Source organism: Ambystoma mexicanum, chromosome 4q, assembly GCF_040938575.1.
Source record: "Ambystoma mexicanum isolate Mex_15411 chromosome 4q, UKY_AmexF1_1, whole genome shotgun sequence".
Taxonomy (NCBI): Eukaryota; Metazoa; Chordata; class Amphibia; order Caudata; family Ambystomatidae; genus Ambystoma; species Ambystoma mexicanum.
This window is the reverse complement of record NC_090928.1, coordinates 307,308,270-307,331,317: the sequence shown is the minus strand read 5'-3', so window position 1 is coordinate 307,331,317 and position 23,048 is coordinate 307,308,270. Positions and strand designations below refer to the sequence as shown.

The 23,048-nt window shown below is 42.1% G+C and overlaps 1 protein-coding gene across 2 annotated transcripts in view; it reads right to left on the bottom strand.

Annotated features, from left to right (window-relative positions):
• SYTL3 (synaptotagmin like 3) overlaps nucleotides 1-23,048 on the bottom strand; it is a 778,488-nt gene that overhangs the window by 39,398 nt on the left and 716,042 nt on the right. Inside the window, exons 13-14 of one of the 2 annotated variants that reach the window (XM_069607886.1) lie at nucleotides 17,762-17,825; nucleotides 17,226-17,318 (exon numbers count right to left, since the gene is read on the bottom strand). In XM_069607886.1, the coding sequence (XP_069463987.1) occupies nucleotides 17,805-17,825 (21 nt within the window). In that variant the 3' untranslated portion in view covers nucleotides 17,226-17,318; nucleotides 17,762-17,804. Of the gene's footprint in view, nucleotides 1-17,203; nucleotides 17,319-17,761; nucleotides 17,826-23,048 lie in introns of those variants that run through there. The other variant, XM_069607884.1, reaches the window with a different exon arrangement.

Genomic DNA, 23,048 nt, shown 5'->3' with positions numbered 1-23,048 from the left:
GTAATGGCACCGTTGTTTCCGGACCGGAAAACTACGAGTCTGCTGGCGGGTGCCGTTTTGCCCACCAGTTCTGACCGTGGCGGGTGGAACGGCACCTGCCAGCAGACTTTGACGGAAGCACCGGCACTGTTTGCCTCAGCACCGGTGGTTCTGTCCTCCACATTCCCATTGCGTCCTATGGGACTCAAATGGGAATGGGGAGTAACAATTGCCACCGGCTGACTTACCGGACGACCAGGGCTTTAATGCCCCAGTTATTCCGGCAAGTCAGGTGGTGGTAATTGATCACGAGCACGGCTACCACTGGACTCATAACGAGGCCCATTTTCATCTATCCTTGAGTATGTGTCTGGTGTTGATCCAGCTCAGCTTTGTGACAGAGCTCGTCATTAATAATGCCACAAACATAAAGGAAGACACAATAAACCACGGAACTGGTGGTTCGACTCTGACTGCAAAGTTGTTCACTCTGAGCAACAGAAACTATTCAATCAAAACACATGGTTGAGATAAGAGAACTTCAAGAGCTGAATACCAAGTCACTTTATGAAGATCCAAGGACCAGACGAGAAAGAAAAATGTCTACCGGACACGTCTACCAGACACAAGAACAGGTGGTGACAGTGGAGGAGCCTGCTCATTGAGCTACTGTGGAAGTACATGGAGGAACTTGTGAACAAAAGACAGGGGTAAACAGATGAGCATGACTGTGTGTAAGGTATGGGAAAAAAAGCATTTCTCAAACTATTACAAAGCTGACTCAGACAATACCATTTGGACACTGTCAAAAGGTGGTCCAACTGGAGCGTGCACATAAAGACTTGCTCTAGATACCCAAATATCATGTGTAAAACTTCAAATGCTGCTTAGAAAATTAACACCAGGCAATGCACCAGGATAAGACTTGCTCTAGATACCCAAATATCATGTGCAAAACTTCAAATGCTGCTTAGAAAATTAACACCAGGCAATGCTCCAGGATAAGACTTGCTCTAGATACCCAAATATCATGTGCAAAACTAGAAATGCTGCTTAGAAAATTAACATCGGGCAATGCTCCAGGATTTGACATAATAATAAATAAAAACACTAAAATACAGTATACTCAGGGTACGATGAGCAATGTTGAAACTATGTAATATGAGGCGTCTCGAGAGGATAGCTCAGGGGCAAGACGCACACCTTAGAAGCAAGATGATGCGGAGCAACACAAGTTCGATCCCATGGTCTGCACTTAGAAACCTCTGGGTATTAAGCACGTTATACATAACCAATTATTATAAAATTATTTTTCATTCCCTCAGGGTAGTTGCCACAAAACATGACCAGAGTGGCTCATTTCTCCATCTGCAAAAGGCGAGAACATTGGATACCTTAAACTACAGGGGTTCCTGCATATGCAGTGACTTGTGGAAAATGTCCCAGTCCACCCTACCGTAGAGAATTTGGATATGCATCAAAGATAAAGAGATCCTACCATGAAATCAAAAACAAATCCCCTCCGACCACAATGGTAGAAATGTACCCTACACACAGGGCTCCCGATAAAATTTTGAAGTAGGAGTATCTCACAACCTATTTTCTGAAGTTGGGAGTCTGGTTGAAGGGATAAAAAGAAAGGAAAAGCATAACACTAAATGAAAAACATTCACCAAAAAGCACAAGATGATCCACCACACCCAGCATGGTGCACGGCCACCATACATGCGCAGTAGCATTTGCAGGGCAAACCAAATGAAAAATACACCGCAAAATGAAAATATTTTTCTAAAAGCACAAGGTTATCTGCCACCACAAACATGCAGTAGAGCCGGAGGGGCCCAACCAAATGAAAAATATACTGCAAAAAGCAAAAACATTGCCCCCTCCCCCACCCACACACGCGCACAAGCACACAGGGATACGCATGATAAAATGCTGTTCCTACACACAGAAATATGTACACCACCAAAAGTCAAGCACTTCCTATTTTCTACAAACCATTTGTATGAGGACCATGCACAAACTATTCTGCACACACAAACAAAACCACTTGCACAAAATCATTGAAAAATGCACACATAATAAAAGATTGCACTCAAAACAAATTTGACATACCTCACATTCAGATCATGCAACACATCCATAAAATCCAAATAAACCAATTAAAAGAAAGTTTGCTGCCTATCAAAGTAACGATGGGGATGCCAACATTATTGTTCAAAATTACATTCAACCTTCAAACATAAAATAAAACCAATATTATTGGAACCTTAACTCAATCTGACAAATATGTCCAAACGTACCATTAGCACATAATATCTTTACAACATACACCAATGACATACCAAAATACATAGCAAACATACAACAGATGCACAGTACAATTTACGCACACTACCACACTACTTCAAAAGACCCATTTGTAACTATAGTATAGATGCAAACTACCTAATGGTTGAAGTGAGCATCAACGTGTTTTTCCACCGATTTCCCTGTTTTGCAGGGTATTAGTGTTGCTTGTTACAAATCTGGTACTACTGGTGATGTGTGTATGTGAGTACGTAAGTGCATGCATCAGCCACTAACATGCATGTTGGTTGTGTTCATTTGTCATGCATGTAGTGTTGGTGAGGTGTGGGTCATCACACGTGTGAATGGTCCTTCAGTCGTACTTGCATTAAATGATGATGTATGTGTGTCCATGCGTGAATCACCCACAAATACACGCGTGAATGGTATTTATAACCCATAAGAATAGAATCTTCATCACTGCCCTAAGGTGTGGGTGTATATATCATTTGCCAATGTTTATGTCTTATGTGCATATTGTATGACTGCTTTTTCTATCTAACATGTTCATTACAGCCCTATAGTGTAGTGATGGCTGCACGTGTACATGTGTCTTCTGCAAATACACATCTGATTGTTGGCCCTGTCTTACTTGTGTAGTGTTTGTGTATACATCAACCACGGATGTATGTGTTAAAGGGCCTCATTACGACTCTGGCGGAACGGGTTAAACGGCGCCGTAAAAGGCTGCGGCGCCGCTCAACCCGTTCCGCCACATTACGAGGTCCCCTCGCGGTACACGTTAAGCACGCCTGGGAAAACCAGGCGTGCATACCGGGTCCCGCCAGGGGAAGAGGGAGCAAACAACGGGCCATCTCGTAATGGCCCGTTGTTTACTCCCTCTCACATTCCCATTCAGCCCTATGGGGGATGAAATGGGAATGGGGATGAACCGTGTCCGTGTTCTCGAGTGAGGAATTACCGGGCCATCCGGACTCGGAATGGTCCGGTAAGTCCTCATTCCGAGGACACGGACACGGATGCGGTTTTGCCGGCAGCCATGCCGCCAATAGCGGCATGGCTACCGGCATACCTCGTAATGAGGCCCAAAATGTTGTTCCTGTGCTAGAGCTATCCCAAAAACCAGAGGGGACATTTTCGTGGTATGCATCCCACCAAAGCGTGTTTTTTGTGTCTATGGAAAACTTAATAAAACAATTTAAAAATAATTTTTCTTTCATGAAATGTTTTGAAACTTCAATACATGTGGCATGATCAATGCCATGCCAAGTTTGGTGAACTTTCAGTAATCAAGCCAAATGCTACAGATGAATATGTTTTATACATTTTTCAGAGAATATTGTCATCTAACCTTAAGTATCGGGTCAATAACCACATGAAATAGAGACTGAGAACGAAGGGAACGATAAGGAGAATGGAAGGAAACTAATGAGCAGAGATAGAGGGGAGCAAGACCGTAGAGACACCTAAATACTAAGCAAAGGAATGAAAAATGAAGTCTGGCTTCAAAGGTCAGCTATTGCAAAGAATGCAAAGCAGAGGAAATCGAATCCTGGCGTGCAGAAAGGCACCTGCGAGCACAGCATGTCAGATGCACCGGCACCGTTTATAATGGCGCCGGTGCATCCAACCTCCCCATTCCTATTGAGCCCTATGGGATCAAATGGGAATGGAGAGTAATGGATTCCGGCACCTGGCAATGGGGACATACAGGTCCGCCAAGGTTGGAATGACCCTATATGTCCCCATTGCCAGGGGCCAGAAAAAATGCAACTCTGGTGGCAGCCCCGCCTTGGGTTGTAATGACCCCCAATGACATTCCTACAAGGCCCTGAGAAATTTTGAATGTAAAATAACTATCGTACTAAGCATGGCGACATTTCAGATAGTGCAAGAGCTATGACAAAGATAAGGATGGCGGGTGTAGGAGATGAGAACAGACAAGTGACTATCGCTCTAGGCCTGACGACATTTCTGGTAGAGCCGGAGATTGACAAGAGGTGCGGGGTTGGGGGAGGAGGGAGGAGAAGAACAAAACAAGCGGCTATCGTACTAGGCCAGGTGACATTTCAGGTAGCGCTAGAGGAGGAGGAGAAAAACAAAGAGTGAGGGTGAGGAAAACAAACAAGCTACTATCGTACTAGGTCTGATGACATTTCGGATAGAGCAAGTGCAAAGAATATAGTAGGGGGAGGAGGGAGGGGTAAGGGAAAGAGATAGGGAGAGGAAGAGAAGACTGAGAAAAAAGTGAGAGTGGTGAAAGAGAAGAAGAGGCAAACAGGGGGAGTGAAAGACAACAGGCAGGCAAGCAGACAACAAAGCATAGAGCAGGGTGGGGGAAGTTAAAAAAACAGGATGGGGTACAGGCAAAATAAGCATACAGCAGGTGCTGGAGGTGAGATACAACAGGAGGGCGTACAGGCATAACAAGCATACAGCAGGGGGGAGGTGAAGAACAACAGACATGCAATCAGACATCACAAGCATACAGGAGAGGGGGGGGCCTGCGCAAATGGCACAGCAAGTTTGCAAACAGAGCCAGATTTGACATTAAGCTAAATGCATAAAAACACAGCCAGATTTGACATTGAGCTAAATGTAAAAAAAAAAAACACAGTCAAAATTGAGATAGCAATCAGAATCAGATGCTAGCAGTGGGTGCAAATGTGCAGTGCAGTCAGGAGTGCAAACATGGGGGACAAGCAGATGAGGAACTGAAAGTCAAAAGAGGGTAGAAGCGTGTCCAGAAGGAGGGAGGTGACCCATGGTTATAGAGGTGTGAATGTGCTGTAAGTCCAGATTTCATAGAAGTGAGGTAGCAGCATTATGGAAGTTAAAAAACAGGGGTGACAAGAATATACCCCAAGCAGTGTTCTGGTAGCGGACAGGGAGCACACAGGGGCCTTTGTTGTGGCCTTGGTAGTCTGGGCCAGCTCCCGCCTCCCGGTTGCTCTGATTGGTCTATCAAGAACAGTGCAACCAATGGGAGGGGGAGACCATGGCCAGACCAAGGCAGTAGACGTGAACGAAGTGGTGCAGCCATCTTGAAAGACCAAAGGCACAATGAGGCACCAGTGCCAGGAAAAAGAAAATAAAGCAAAAACCCAGGAAATGGGTTGCATTTGAGAAAATGATTGCTCTTCACGCAATCATCCCGCTGCCAGCAGATTCAAATTCAATTTTGCAATTAACAATGTCGAAAACACTGCATCTGGCACGGTACACACCAAATTTCAGCGCTAGCCTCCACAAATGCATAGAGTTAGATGGTTACTTGCAGGCAGGGAGAAAAGCGTCTGGAGCAAATACAGCAGGCCTCCGAGTGAAGACAAGAGGCAGGAGAAGTGAATGCAGGGCCTCGTTATGGCCTTGGTAGTCTGGGCCTGTTCCCACCTCCCGGTTGCTCTAATAGGTCTATCAAGACCAGTGCAACCAATGGGAGAGGGAGACCCAGGCCAGACCAAGGCAGCGGCTGTGAACAAAGTGGTGTGGCCATCTTGAAAGGACAAAGGCACAATGAGGCACCAGTGCCAGGAAAATAAAATAAAGGAAAAACTCAGGAAAGGGGTTGAATTTGAATAAAAGATTGCTGTTCAGGCAATCATCCAGCTGCCAGCAGATTCAAATTCAATTTTGCAATTAGCAATGTTAAAAACGCTGCTTCTGGCGCAGTGCACACCAAATTTCAGCGCTTACCCACACACATGCGTAGAGCCAGATGGTTACTTGCAGGCAGGGAGAAAAGCGTCCGGAGCGAATGCAGCAGGCCTCTGAGTAAGACCCCTGGGACAAACCCTAGAAAAGCGGGAGAACATGGGAGGAAAGAGCAGCACAAGAGACAGAAAAAGTGTGGTGGGTGAGATAGGATTGAACGCAATTCAAAACAGAATCCGTAGACCATGGTGAGAGAGGTGAGAGAGCAAAATAGAGTGGTAAACAGTATCAAAAGCCACAGACAAATCAAGAAGTACCAAGCGAGAGGAGTGTTTGGCATAGCGTGAAGAAAGAACAGAGTCCGAGACAGCGGTCTCGGTTGAATGATCGGGGACAAAACCCAGGTTGAAAGGGAAGAAGAAAAGAATGTTAATCAACAAAAGGGGAGACTTGGGAATAGATGATACATGCTAATAGTTTAGATAAGAAGCGCAGAAGAGAAATTGTGCAATAATGAGAGGAAAGAGATGGATCAAGAGTAGGATTTTCATGAATAGAAAGGATTCAGGCATTGCTTAAAGGAGCCAGGAAATGTGGCAGAGGAGAGTGACAGATTGAAGAGGACAGTGAGGTAGGGAAGAAAGAAAGAGTAAATGGATGGGATGAAAAAAGAAGGTAGGGAGTCACCGAGGGCAGCAGTGGGATGAACCTAAGCAAGAAAAGTGGAGATATTGGAATTAGAAAGAGGATTAAAAAAAGGCCATCACTTCAGTACAAGAGGAAGACAGTAGAGGTAGAAAAACAGTTGGAGAAAGAGTGGTTGAAGATGAAATTGAAGATGGCAAGATGGAGAATTTTGAAGAAAAATAGTTAGTGTTGGATGTTTGTTGGGGGGTAGATGGATTGGAGTCTTGTAGAGAGAACTCTCTAGAGCTCCACTGAGGTTATTGAGGGGGTAATGTTATCAAGCATTAGTCTGCATTGTGTATTGGAATCCGTGTATTGAGGGAAAAATGAGAAGAAAGTGATTAGGTTAGTGGAGGAGCTAACATACATTGACAGCATTGGTCACTCTCATACCGAATCGATGATGTAAAACATCTACACAACCCTCTCATAGTAGTCCAATGGAGCTATATTATACTTAAAGCATACATAATGTGTGCTTCCAATCCATCCCCCTCCCCAACAACCCATTAAAAAAGCCACGCCTGTATTTAGCCATGCCTCTGTTGAGTGGTGTTTAATCTGAGTAGGCACAACCGGGTTTCCCCTGAAAGGAATGAGAGCAAAGAGCATATGGCTGTTCGTCGATTTTCAGCATATGTCTGCCAAACATCATGATTTGTCTGTTATTATCTTGAATTGTACTTTATTTAAATGTTTCTAAACTACAATGCATCTGGCGTCCTTTGGGAAATTGAAGGACTATATACGGGTATGCTACGGCTCCAAATGTGTCATTCTGTAGCTTATCACAAAGTAAGACAAATAGCAAAGGCCCATACCTGATAAAGTAGCCAATGTACCACCTAGCACCTGGGCTGTCTTTTACTCCTTCCCAAATGATGTTTGCAAACAAGCCTTTTGTTTGTCCAAACACAACTGCAGGGGTGCCCATCGAAAGTGGCAACACTATAAATATGTAACTTTAGAAGTATTATCCTTTTTTACATTACAAAAAAAAACAAAGAGATTGGTTGATTATCCCATCTCGTAGATTCACTTTTTTTAATTTTAATATTTTTATTAATAGAAAATGTCATGAATTATCAGTTAATAAGGTGTTCAGAAAATTATAAAGGATAGTATGTTCAAAGGTTGTACAAATGGAATGAGTAAATATTATATTAGAAGTTATAATTAACAAGCTCGGGTAAGGAAAAAATAAAAATATAAAACTATTACAATTCAGATACTTACAATAGGGGGCGCGCAAACATTAAGACAAACATGACACAAAAGGGGGAAGAGGAGGGGGGAGAGATAACTAAATGAAATGATCTATTATACATAAAATATTGTATGAAAGTATTCCATTTCTTATTGAATTTGTGCAAATGGTCAAAAAATAAAGCATGGCATTGTTCAATTTGATGAGTCGAACAGATTGAATTCCCCCAAAGGTTGCATGTTAGATTGGTAGCATTTTTCCAATTACATGTGATATTATGAAAAGCAATGTTAATAAACACATTAAACAAAGAAGAAGAATCAATTTGACTTATGATCGGATTACCCAAAGGGCCAATCATTAAATTAGCAAGAGATAAAGGTTCTGTAAAGAGAAAAATGGACTGCATTTGAAGCCAAACCTTAGACCAAAAAGAATAAATATATGTACATTTGAAGATTAAATGTGTAAAATGAGCATTGGGTTCATTGGTTTCATTACATGACCAACATTTATTGGATTCACCTGTTAAACATTTAGCAATACGGGAAGGAGAAAGAAAAGCCCTATGAAAAATAAAAAAATAAATGTGTGTGATATTGGCAGTAGAAGATGTGGAATGACAAATCTTCCAAATTTTGGTCAAATATCTGGGAAGGGAAGAAGGTTTGATTCTGCTTTCCACTGTCTGAAAGTAGTGATATTAAGTGAATTTGGGTAGGGAGGATTGTTTAGAAACATATAACATTGTGCAGCTTTAATCAATGGATAATTAATTAATACATTCAGAAAGGTGGAAGGGTTTATTTGTTTAAAGGTAGATGAACATTTAGTGATTGATTTAATTAGTGAAGTATGAAAGGATAGATCAGATGCAAGAATATTGAATTGTGAACAAATTATTGGAAAAGGAATTACTACTTCATTTTGAACACGTTGTTTGATGAATCTAATTCCTGAATTAGACCATCTACATATAGTTAACAGGTTGGATTTTGTGGAATTTTGTTTGTTAAACCATAAAAAATAGTCGTCAGGTTTGATTCTATTAAAGGAATTGACAGAAAGTGTATTCCAAATGGTCTTTAGGAAGTCAAGTGATGGATAAAAAGTGATATTGGGCCAGGAGGAAGTAATAAGGAAATGAGAGAGAGAAAGTGGGAAAATAATACTAGTTTCCTCTACTGTCCAAAGAGGAGCTGTGTCCTGAAAGGATTTATAAAGGTTAAAGGTTGCAAGTTGTTTTGGAGCAAACGCTTTATGATAGAGTTGAAAATTCGCAAATATGACTCCCCCGAGGATATAGGAAGTTTTAATATGTTCATAGCAAAGCAAGGACATTTGTGGTTCCAGAGACATTTTAGAAGTAATGAGTCCAATTTTTTGAAGAAGGAGGTATGGATTATGATGGGGTTCATGGAGAGCATGTATAAATGTATAAAACAATGGGACTAATCATCATCTTGATAGTGTCTAGACAACCCCACCAGGAGAGAAAAAGAGGTGACCACTTTTCAGTCATTTTAGTGACTTTTTCAATTTTAAAGTTAGTATTAAGATTGATAGATATTTAATATGAGACAATTGCCAGGAGAGACCCGATAGGGGGGTATTGGATTTATTACATGTATAAGTAAGGGGCATAACTTCTGATTTATCAAAATGTAATTTGTAACCAGATACGACAGAATGATCATTAATAGTGGAAATAGAAAGATGAATTAGAATATCATCAGCATAGGATGAAAGTTTGGCCTTTATATTTGTTATAGAAAGTCCTTTGATCCCTGGGTTTAACCTGATATTTGGAGTAGGGCTTCTAAAGCTAGTTTAAAAAATAAGGGAGAAAGAGAGCAACCTTGACTGGTACCTCTTGCAATTTTGAATGAGGAGGAGATAGAATTATTATTTTTGAGGATACGAGTGGTGGGTGACAGGTATAAGATTTTAACCAATTTGATGAAATTGGAAGGAAGGCCATGCCAGGTAAGAGAATGAAATAAGAAAGGCCACCAGACACGGTTGAAAGCTTTTTCAGCATCTAGAGCAATAAGGGCCAAAGGTACGATAGAAGTATGTTATTGTGCTAAAATGTTAAATAATAATCTTCAATTAGAAGAAGCGTGACGTCCTTTAATAGATCCAGATTGATCATTATGTATGAGATTAGGAAGAAAAATGTATAATTTTAGCATAGATTTTAGAGTCCGAATTAATTAGAGAAATGGGTCAATAAATATTGATATTCGAGGGGTCCTTGTCGGGCTTAGGAAAAAGAATGAGAAGGGCTTTGCTAAAAGATCCTGGACTTTGTCCAATATTGATAAAATGGGAATATAATTCTAAAACTTTAGGGGCAATAAAGTCTACAAAGGTTTTGTAGAAGTCTAGAGTGAATCCACCAGGGCTTGGGGTTTTGTTAGGCCTAAAATCACAAATGGCTTGTTTAATTTCCAAAATTGATATTGGAGAGCTAAGGGTAGAAGAGTCCATTATATCATGTGTGTTAATTTTTTTATTAGGTTGAAAGAAAGATTTGATATTGTCAGAGTTTATTAAGGGGTCTTCTGGGTATAAATTAGAATAGAACGGAAAGAAAGTGTCATTTATGTCTTTAGGATTAGATAATCTGTTAACATCAGAAGAGATTATGTGAGTTATAATCGATTTTTCTTTTTTCTTTTTGAGATATGATGCTAACATTTTAACTGCTTTATTAGAATAAAATTATATAGTTTTGTTCTTGATCTAAGGATAGAATTGGCGGCCTTATCTGTGCATAATTTATTAAATTCAAGACATTTAGTAATAAGGGTTATTAAAATAGTCAGGTCCAGTTTTGTGTAATATGATTTTTCAAGTTCTTTTATTGAGGCTAAAAGGGAGTTGTGTGCAGCTTCAGATTGTTTCTTTTTGATAGCCACAAACTGTATTATGAAGCCTTAATAAAGGAGTTGGTTTTTATCAATAAAGGATTGATCTTTCAAAAGAAATGAGTTGAATCCCCATCTAGGTGAGAGTTTATTTGGAGGAGACCATTCTAGTATTGTAGAAACTGGGGCATGATCGGAAATAGTTATAGGATCAATTACAGAATTTAGAATAGAGGAGGCTAGTGATGAATTAACAAAAATGTAATCAAGCCTAGAGCAGGATTGGTGAGGTGGGGAGTAAAATGTAAAATCAGAGGTTTGAGGATGACAAAAATGCCCCAAATCCAATAACTTTAGATTTTGTATTAAATTTTAAAAACTGGTTCGTCATCTGGAGTTGAAAAAATTGGACGTTGATTTCGGGTCAAGGGCAAAATCAATTCTCTGATTCATGTCTCTGCAAAAAATTAGAATGTCATACGTTTTCTGAGCAAGTTTAGTGAGTAAAGAGGACCAGAAAGAGAGATTAGGGGCAATGGGACCATATACATTGACAATAAGTGTGGGAAGATTATTAATAATACACTCGATAATGATCCATCTGCCTTCTGGATCTCCTTCACTGATTGGGGTAAAGTTTAAACATTTATTAATTAGAATAGAAACTCCTGCTTTCCTGTCTAAGGCACTAGCAAAATATGCGTGGCTAGATCAAGGCGCTTTAATCTTGATATTCTCTTCATCAGAACACAAATGAGTTTCTTGTAGACAAATAACATCCAATTTTTGCTTATATAAAAGTGAGATAATATTGCTACGTTTAATGGGATGGTTTAAACCTTTAACATTCCAAGTTGAGATTTTAATAGACATAAGAGGACATTAAGATAATGTTAATGGCATTAACAAATACAAATAAAGAACAATCATAAATAAAGTTCCTAATATACATTTGTAAGGGAGCCAAAAAAACAATGGAATAGAGATAACTGTATTCATTGTTGAACTTGGAACATACAGGCAAAAACATAAGGTAGGGGAGACAACAAAAAAGGAAGGTGAATGATAAAGCATAAGTGATGAATGTGAAAAGATATAAGTGAAAAAGTAATGACAAAGGTAAGGAGAAGAGGTTATCAGAAGAGAAAGAAAAAAGACATGCATCTCATAGGGGATGTTGAGTGTGAAGATGGAAAAAGCATAGCCAAGAGAGGTAAGAGCAAAGAGAGAAAGTCAATGTGGGAAAGAGAGCTAAACACATCACATAATTCGAATTATATTCAATTATGTGAGCAAGATGTTATAACAAACATATCCAATGTACAATACAAAGAATTAAATAGAGCAAACTGGTTTATGAGGAAGTGAAAGAAGGATCTGCTGTTTTAATTTGAGATCTAGATTTGTCCGTAAAATGACTTGAGGTGGAAGGTATCTCCAAATGAATAGATGAAGTTGATCTGCTATGTTTGTGAGTATATTTAATGTGTTTATTTTTGGGTGTTTTGAAGGTTGAAGCAGGAATTTGAGAATTTAGTGAAGGATCAATCGCAGATTTAGGAGATGAAATATCCATCAGGTACTCTGCAAATCTTGGAGTAAGTTATAAAGTTCATCTGTGTCGGTGAACTCCTTGGTGGGACCATCAGGAATGGTGATGATAATTTTTGCCGGTTCAAGTAAACCATATGTTATGTTGAGAGATTTAAGAATAGGTCTCATGTCTAGAAATCTCTTCATTTTGGCTTGGGTAGCACTGGAGAAGTCTGGGGCAATGTAGATTCTTTTATTTTGGAAGGCAATAGGAGATTTTTTCCTGGCCGCTTGAAGAATCTGCCGGACCTGTTGAAGACAAAGGAAACATGCGATGAAGGGTCTTGGAGACGAGTCAGTTCTGGTGAAGCAAGGTCTGATTCTGTGAGCTCGTTGAAGTTCTAATGGTGGAGTGAAGGTAATTCCGAGGATGGAAGGGATCCAGTTTATTTAAAAAAGTATAGGATCATATTCTTCAGCTTTTTCAGGCATCCCATAAAAACGCAGGTTGTCTCTGTGATTTCTATCCTCCCACTCTGTAACCTCTCCTTCTAATTGCAAAATTCTAGTTTGCATACTTTCCATGCCCTCAACTCTATCTTCCACTGTGCTGATTCTTTCTTCAGCATCATCTAGTCTGCCCTAAAAAATGATTTAATATAATTTTTAAAGCCCTTACGTTCATCTTGAATGGAGGATGAACGAGAGTCAAGTGTAGAGATAGAAGAGTGTATGTTTTTGAGTTCCTGGAGATTTTTTATCCATGCAAGCATTGAGAGGTGCATTATCTGAGGACGGCATTATTCTGAGAATGTCTGCAACACGTCAATCCGGACTGCTGACGAGACGCGTCAGGTAACCTCCCACTCTACGTCTCGACTTCGAGCCTCTTCAACGTTCCTTCTGTGTAAATGTAAGTCAGGAAGTACACGGAGCGGCACCGAGTTTCTTTGGAGACTGATTTCAGGATAACTCTGGTACGTGCAAAGCAGTTAGATTTCACAGACTTATGAAATTATGATGAATTAAGATAATCCATGAGGGAACGAAGCATCGTGTATCTGCGTATGCCATATGAAATCCGATGTAGTCAAATTATGTTGTCAGTCTTCAAAAAGAAATTCATTCTGCCGCATTCCTTAGACGTGAATAATGACATACATTCTCAAGCGAGAACAGAGTAAAGAGTGTTTAGATGTAAAAGAGACACTCTTTTCTCCGAGCTCCTCAACTACGCGGCCATCTTCGTTGCTGCTCGGCCACGCCCCCTTAAAACTGGAGTCTGTTCATTTTAAGACACTCTTCTAGCGAAGACAACATGCACATCCCCGGGTATTTAGCTTTGTCTCTATGGCTATTTTTTTGCCAGGCTGTGGCCTTTAAACATGTACAGTGAGTACCCAGGTACCTTTCCAAGTGGGGTGGGCTTCTGTTCAATTTGCAGTAATGCTGGGACTCCACCCCAGGCTTATTGAATTTCCTGTACTCCACCCATTGCAAGAACATTATCCCTTTGTTCTTTGTTTGTTTGTTTGTTTGTTTATTTAATATAGCGCAAAACCAAACCCGCAGGTAGCTGGGCGCAAACATTACAAGGATACTTGAGAACTTAGTTACAGTGACACACACAAAATAGGCAGTAGGACAGTTCAACAACATTACAGTCTGAATATACTTATACAGTTAATGCCAGGTGTCGGAAGAATAAAGAAATAGACAGTAGGACAGTTCAACAACGTTACAGTCTGAATATACTTATACAGTTAATGCCAGGCGTCGGAAGCATAAAGAGCGAAGTAACAATCAACCACAGTTTTGTAGTCCCGGTAGGATCCAGTGAAGTTCCTAGATACTAGCAGTGGTAGTCGGAGGTCCCTATGGTGGGACAGGTTAACAATGGGCATAGTCGGGAGGTGTCACTCGGACGAGTGGTCCTAGTAAAAGAGGGTGATCACATTAGATGTCATTAGATCGTATCCATGAAAGAATCTTGCGCCTGAAACTTAGGTAAGGTTGGTCCTTTCTAAGTTCTAAGGGGAGTTTGTTCCAGGTTTGGGCAGCTATGACTGGAAAGCTAGCGCCGCCAGCTGTACTCTTTTTGTATCTAGGCACCATCAAGGTATAAGCGTTAGTCATTCTTGTGGGGCGGTTTGAGATTCTCTTGTTGATTCTGTTTGCTAGATAGGGAGGAGCTGTATTGTTGAGGCATTTGGACGTGAGCGAGAGAGGTTTGAGGGTGATCCTGTCTTTAATTTTTTGCCAGTGGATATTCCTTCTGGCGGTAGAGACATGGGCTCTGTTAGGAATGTTTAAGGCTACTCTAGGAGCGTTCTTTTGGAGTGTTTGGAGTTTGTTAAGGATATACTTGTTAGATCCCGCGTATAGGGCATTGCAGTAGTCCAATCTGGGTATGATGAGTGCATTAGCTAAGGTAATACAGCTAGCCTCTGTTAGGAATGGTCTACATGCTCGGATCAGTTTACAAGTATAGGCTGTGGAGGAAGCTAGGGAGTTCATTTGTTTCTTGAAAGTGAGTGCTGAGTCCAGATAGACCCCAAGGGTTTTGACTGCAGGCATCACTTTGATGACATTGTTGTCAATGTTAAACGAGGCATAGTTAGGGTCAAGTTTTTTAATCGCTGTCTCTGTGCCGAGGATCAGTATCTCCGTTTTGTCGTCATTCAGGCACAGGCCATGGGATGCCATTCATGCCTGAATGAGGAGATATATCTTATTTACCAAGGCTGAGTCTTCCAATAAGTTACCTGAAAGGGGGGTGAGGATCTGAGAATCATCTGCACAGTTAGTGTAGATGACACCCAGTCTATCCAACTTGTCAAACAAAGGTTTGGTAAAGATGTTGTACATAGTAGGAGACACACATGATCCCTGGGGGACACCACAGGAGACTTGTATGGGATCAGCAGCTGCTAGGGGGGAGAAGACTCTCATAGTCCGGTTAGCAAGGAAGGATTGAACCCAGGTTATGGCATCGCTTGAGAAATGGGCAGCGGAGCATAAAACTGCATAAAACTGCATGATCTACCAGGTCAAAGGCTGCCGAAAGGTCAAGGAGGAGTAGCATAGCTGATTTTCCATTATCCTTCAACTCGTCAATTTGAGTCTTAAGATCAATCAGGGCTGTTTCAGTGCTGTGAAGGAGGTGGAATGCCGGATTGTCGTGAGCCTAGAAGGTTATTAGTTTCAAGGTAGTCCTGGATTTGCAGGTAGGCAACCCTGTCGATAATTTTGAGTAGGAAGGGACGGTAGTGATGGGTCTGTAATTTGTCGGGATGGAAGGGTCTGTTGTACTGATGGCCTCCTCTGCTATAAACATCTGCTATCTGCATATAGCACTATGACACCCATGTGGATGTGAGTGTGCTCTATACAAATAAGCAATATGTTACAATGGGACCACTGGTCACAATAAAGGGCATTCCTGTGGCATTCCCCATTCTTCTAGAAAGTCTGCTTCATTGTGAAATTTAAAGCAACTTCGAACCCTCAGGCTTTGCACAAGACCCTAATGTGAATCCAGGCCCTTTCTACAAAGGAATATATTTTGGTGAAAAGACAAATAGGGAGCTCTGATTACTAATGCTGTATAATTCGATTATAAATGAGTTCAATAGAAGCTTGGCTATCAGTACCCTAACGCCGTGCACCCCAAGACATAAAGAATTACCCAAAATAAAATACATGTGGCTGGTGGCCCTGGAAATTCATCAGTGGAATGCTCTTTTGAATAGTCTGTAAGGAAACCTGTTGCTTGCCAGGCTAGGAAACGCTGGCACATTGATCATGAAAGCCTGGCAACCGATACAGAGACACAGACCTGCACACTCGCAAAAGCCTAGTCGTAAGCGCCAGACCTTAGCTTATTCATTCAACATTTTTTATATTAGAACTCAAGATTTTTAGGATGAGTTTCATGCTGCCTTTGCTCGGATGACTGTATGAGGACATGGATTACCAGTGGTCGAAGTGAGCGGGAACGGTTGGGAGTGGTAATCCACTACTTTTATTGTTTACTTGTAACAGCTCCACTACTTTTTGCAACCATTTTCACCATTCCGGAGCTGTTCTTTATTAAGTTAAAAGCACACTTCTCCACCTTACCACCGGATATAAATTGCAGGTAAACTGAAATCTAGTTCAACTCATCAGCTGTCAACCAGCTATATAGGAAGGCAAGTGTGGGGGGTTAGCTCCCAAACTCCCTTAAGTCTGTGGTTTAAAAAAAGCATTAAAATCAGCAAACAAAATTCGGCGAACTTCCCATTCTGTAAAAAAACCTCAGCGAAACTTCATAGAACCTGAGGAAATAGCTTTCTAGGGGTTGCCGTTGCCAGATTGGCGGTGAGTGCGCATCCACCAAATGAATGATCTTCTTGTTCATAATAGCTTATTCGGACAAGAGTGCTGATTCCTCTTTAAAGGGATCCATAGGTTGGCTATGTGTATCTATACCTCTCGGATGTTGTAACTGGTATCTTAAAAGTGTTTTAAAATAAAGGTTTTAAAAAAATAAACTGGGAATTTGGTGCTTTCTTAGAAGATAATGCTCTTACAGAAATTCCCCAAAGTGTCTGAAACCTGGATTACAAGCATATGTGAGATACATTCGCTAGCGACAAGGGCACGCGGCTAAACCCTTACTAAACCGCCGCTCCTGGAGCAGACTACCATATGGACACTCTGAAGCGGAGCCGCACAATAAAAAAAAGCAACCACACTCAGTTTAGACCTACAATTTATACATGAGTAAAACGCGTCACGCAGGTACAATGGAAATTATCGGCCGGTATGAGTATTTTGTGGGGTGTGTGGAGCACCTTCCCTTTGTGAACCCCCCTCTCTGCATTTGCGAGAAATAATGCGCTGGGTGACTCCGGCAATTCCCTGCCCATGACAGATCAGTGACAACGTCATATTATAATGCAGTGGGCGGTACCTTCTGCTGTCTCGTGCCCATATTGGAACACCTCCGCCTTCGATGGCACCACCATTTTTGCGTGTATCATCAGCTCCCCATTGTACTGCTCAATACCATCCTCGCACTTCTCCGGCTGCAGAAACGAAAACAGACAGTATGCGTCATTTTGCAGTGTATGTAGTTGCTTTTTTTTAAATCTGTTTATTTTATGTCATGTTTGAGCATTTTTAGAGCACACTTCAGCCGCAAGTGGCTCCATGGCACTCAAGGTACTGACGGTAAGGGAGCAACTGAGTGTTGATATTGATATTGATATTTTATTTATATTGCGCTTATACGCAGGTGTTTCAGAGCGTGACAAGGCAAGGGAGGGGAACAAGGGAGAACAAAAAACAACAATTGTACAAGGCCAAGTGACATTGAGAACGCACAAGTGCATGTAGATGGGTAGAAACTAGAGACAGGCTAAAAGAGAATGGGCAAAAGTATGTTGGAAGTTGTTTCTTAACACAAGACAAGACAGGGCCTGATCTTAAAGGACCAGCACAACAGGGGCCAGATAGCCGACAGACCTACCTCCTGATCCTGCTGTACCGTCTCTGGGTATGAGAGAAAAAGCTCAGAAGGTGATCAAGGGGTCCTGGAAGCAGAATAGCAAAGTCATTTATTTGATATGGACAATGGGGTCTACCTATAGAATGCATGGTGGCAGGCAACCTTGGAATGAACTCAAAATGGCACCGCGGGCCAGTGCCGGGAGCAACGTACTAGGCTGATTTGGACTCTTAATTGTGTTCGTTTCACAGCTTAGGCTACTCTACGATGCGGCCCCTGCAAGCGAGATATCATGAAAGATGGTAAGACCAAATATGGAGATATCATGCAAGATGGTTAGACCAAATATAGGCGGTTGGCATACTTAATCATAGAGCGTACCAATGCAACCACTGCTCGGGTTGTATGACCTTGATGTAAAAGTGTGAACACCTATTTTATGGTCAGGAGGTGAACAAAAAAAACCCACCCCCTATGTAGGACTGCCGTAACATGCAGAGTCAGTGTGAGTTTGCAGTCAAAGATGGCTCTGAAACACAGCCATACATTTTCCTGAGGGCCACTGAGATTTCAGTTTTTGTTAGGCTAACTTTTAAAAGTTTGAAGTTTATCCAGGAATTGATAGCGACCATGTAAGCTGTAACGGTACACCAGCAGGATTGTAAAATCTCTACATTTACTCCTAAAACACATAGGCAGAACAATGTGAACTTTAATGGGAGTGGGGGCTTGGCAGAGCCCTGAGGCAACCTTTACATAAGGGTTCAGAAATACAATTTGAAAGGCACCAGAGTGACCGCTGCACATCTGCCTGTCAAGTGAGAAGAGATGAACCTGCAACCCTCATAGACTCCAGCCTTTGAAGCAGGATTGCATGACCCGGCTCCCTTCTTTCTTGTCACTCTCTGGCCGGCCTTTCTTGGCCCTCTTCCTGCACCCACCTGCAAGGCTAAAAACCTCGGGGTCATCTTCGACTCCACACTTTCCTTCCCTCCTCACATCTCTGATGTCTCTAAGAAGTCACACTAACAGCTGCAACCCCTCAGAGGTATTTTTCCTTTCCGCTCCTTCCCCCAGAAGCTCACTGTCTCCAGAGCCCTGGTTCTCTCTAGGCTGGACTACTGCAACTTTCTAAATCTGCCTGCCTCTACTCTCGTCCCTCTGCAACTCTTCCAAAATAGGTCTACGAGACTTGTGCTTGCCCTCAAGCCCAGGGATTGTATCTCTCCAGGACTGAAATCTATGCACTGGCTCCCAGTGGATGCGAGGATTAAGTTCAAATCCCTCTGCATTGTCCACAAGGCCTTCTGGGACCTGGGGGATCAATAACTTCAACTCTCTCTTCCTAAATATCTTCCTTCTCAAGCTCTTCGCTCATCCGCCTCCAACTCCCTCAGGGTCAGTCGCTTCTCCAAGCAGCGAGTTGGTGGGAGATCTCTTTCTTCTGCTGGGGCCTCCCTCCCTGCCTCTTTGAAACTTGAGGAGAACCCTCTTTGCTTCTGCTTTCTCTCCTCCTCCTCCTCTTCCCTGCTGATTTCCTGGTTGAATCTGAAACTGCACTGGTTACCTGGCTACTCCCTGATCTCGGGCCCAGGTCCCCTTCCCACCAGTTGCACACGTGTACTGCCCCCTGGCAATCCTTGCACCCTGGGACTGTTTCTGTATCCCTACAGCCCCTACTAGCACTTGACACCTGATGTCTGCACTTACCCTTCCCACCAGCTGGCCGCACTTTCATGTATTGTATTTATTTCACTTTTACCCTATGCATTGCACTTTCTCCCCCACCCCCTGCACTTGCGTGATCTCAATGTCACTGGGCCTAGTAGGATTGTTGTCTTTGTCTTCCCTCTATTCCCCCTCCCTTGCCTCGCTGGGCCTTGAAACACTTGTGTATAGGCGCGTTATAAATGCCATATCATATCATATCACACCCACTTTGTCAAATGTTGCAGATAGGTTGAAGGGGACAAGAGCAGTGGTCATGCCCTTGTGCATAGGCCCCCCTAAGATTATACATTATTGACTTGAGTATTGATTTGGTGCTGACTGGCTGAAAGTGCACCTGAACAAGCTCACGCATATTATTGGACACAAAAGGTTGGGGGGGGAGGAAATAGTTCACTGTCATCCCTTGTCAGCAAGAACAGCCATATTTGGGCAGATGGAGTGGAAAGAACCATAGAGCGAGGGGTAGTACACGACCAAGAAAAATCAGGCCGTTCTTGTCTACTTGTCCAGGTGATCTCTACACAAGGGTCATCCCCTCCAGCACATCCGCCAATTGCTGAGCAAGACCTTATGCCAGCCACGCCAGACATCCTTCATTGAAGCCCAACAGCTTGTCTCACTCCAACAGCACAACCACCTTCATAGGACCATCCCCCTATGGGCATCTCAACTTCTTGGGGTAGCACAGAAAGGCCTCTGCATGCAACTGAAGCATCTCCTGTTTTTATCGCATGAAGCTCTTGCCCCCTCAGAGAGTCACTCTAAATAGAGCTGTAAAAAGAAAGGTTCACGTTCTTCCCAAGTTGTACTTTCCACTTTATTGCAATCTCTCAAAGCACCAACTTTCTTTCCTTGAGATGTTTCAAATCAGTCAAAGACATGTACACACCTGGAACTCCGTCAGGGTAGGCAGCATCTGGGAGAGAGCTGCACAGCTTCCTAGACTTCCACAAACTCAGGCCCTGGTGGGCCAGCGCATCTGTCCTCAGGAAAGAATGGACCTCCTCCATCATCACGTCCCCCCGTTCTGGAGATAGAAGCCAAGCATTTGTGATGGGGATGATCCGGCTGGTTCCTGAAGTTGCTCCACTGTTTCCCCAAGATGGCAGCACACAATTTTGAAACTTGCATTGTTATCAGCTTGCCAAGTGGCCACACGCCATGGGTAACATCCTGAACCAGTCATGAATGTTCACTTTGCATGCTGGGACAGGGACTTGTTGTTTCCTATATTACCATTGTAAGTATGGGACTACACATCCCAGCATGCCAAGTAAAAACCAGGATTGGCTCGGTGTCAGGCATGATATGGGGCATCTTGGCAGCTATGTGCCCCTGGCCCTCCACATAAAATTAAGAAGTCTGCTTGGCCCAGCTCTGTTCACTTTCAACACCACTAATGTGGTTCAACCTTACAAAGACACTAGTCAGGACCTTCAGGTAAGGTCACAGCTCGGGCAAATAAGCATAAAAGGAATAACAGACTTAATCGATGGCTCACTGCCAGGCAAAACTGTTCAGATCCATTTAATTCCTGCCATCTCGCCACAATGGATCAAAGAGGGAGGGGACTGAAGCGGAACTTAAATATAATGTATGAATATGAGGAGGGGTCATCACATCCACAGGAAAGCTTCAAATCCCGGGTCTACTTATTCTCTCCTGATAGTGGGCCCGAGCAGGGGAGGAACACATGCTTCCAGAAACCTGTGTTCAATAAAGTCCTGATATAAGATTTTGGTTGTAATGATAAATATCTAAATACATAACAATGATTGGTTAATCCCAGAGGGGCCCCAGTCCTAGAGACACAACACTAACTCTGATGTGCAAAAAGGATGGTTGGCGTGAAGCACCCGATAGTTTTGGCACCTCCAGTAGATGTTGTTTACAAACTGTAGATTCCTGAACCACTCACACCATTAGACAAAATGGGATCTGCCCCAGTCCAGCCTGATGGTCTGCACCACTCAACCGGGTTCCAGTCTCATCTCCAGAAAACTGATACCTTTGGTTAAAGACAATATTGATTTTAGGAACAGATCCTCCACTTCACAATGGCCACACAGCTCACTTCAACAAAGCCACGCGGTCACAGCTTTACTCGGAAATGCTACCAGTGGGGCTTTAACAGAAATGCTACCAAACTTTAGGTTAAACCCCTCACCCGCCTGCCTCCTGCTTCAGAAATGCAGCATTTAATAACTTGAGGACTTCAGGATCTAAAAGATTATATACAAACCTCCCCCAGTGATCAAGTTATTTGACAACCAGCGTCTGATACCCTGCGATGTATACGATAATGCTTGAGCCTTTTGACCTTCCCCATTATCATAATCAAATTCTTGACTATTTTTTTCATATAACAATTGTATTGAATTTTTCAGCATAAAACAATGAACAACAACATATTGGTCACCAACAGTTAAGGTATTCTTACCAAGCACATTGTCTAATAGGGTGTTGCGCAGTCCAGGGTACAAACAAAAAGGAGCGGTTCTTCCCTCCCCATCCCCACAGAGGTATGCATCTGTCTCTTACTTTATGAATCAGTTCATTCAGTCTCCCCTCCAACCTTTGCCAAATCTTATCCACCTTTCCAGGACATCCCTGTTCCATATTTATGCGCTGTTCCATGGCTATACAGACATTCACCTCAGCAACACATTGGCGATGCCTTGGGCGCTCTGGGACGCCCCATTTCCTTACAATGAGCCGTTTAATCAGGCCATCCGTCGTGGATATTAGAAGCTTTTCATATCGGTTATAGGGTTCTCACCCCAAATCCCCAGAAGTATTAGCTTAGTGTCCTGCGGGATTCTTTTTTTTTAAGAACTTTTATTTATATATTTTTGTACAAGCGTCCAATACTTACGAATGTGAATAGCAATATACAAACTCCAAGGTCTTAGAATATTGAAATGTACATTGTCCAATAACTTTGCTTAATACAATTTATCAAGAGCCAAAAGAAATATATACTTTCAAATGTAGTAACTTTCAGTACATTCTAATCGCCAAACAGACAACCTATGGATGAATACTGTACAGACAAATGCACATACGACACAATAGAAGCAGAGAAAAAAAATACAAAAAACCACCTCCATCATATAAGTTATTGAAGGGGCTCCATAACAAAAGGTACCGATCTTCACGATCTTTATTTAACATCAATACTTTCTCATGTTTGGACAACACCTACATTTCCACTATCCAATCTTCTGTAGCAGGATTTTTCCTAGTTTTCCAGAGTTTCAGAATTAACTTTACAGCAATCATCAAAGCCTTATCAATCCATTCGTCAAATTCTCTTGCAATTGAACACCCCCCACCACGTAGTCATAAGAGTCATCTTCCAGTAACTTTAATGTATGCATTCTGACAGGAGTCCAGTACAAATGCCCCACATTCTTTTGTCTTATTAATCTCATTCCTGCATACATTTTCGCTCTACGACCCACTTTGTGCAAGTCCTCCCAAAACGCTTCTGATATCCGCAAATCAGTATCTTCTGACCATGCTTCCCTCAACATTGTCCACAAATCTAAATGGACATATTGTAAAGGCATTAGAT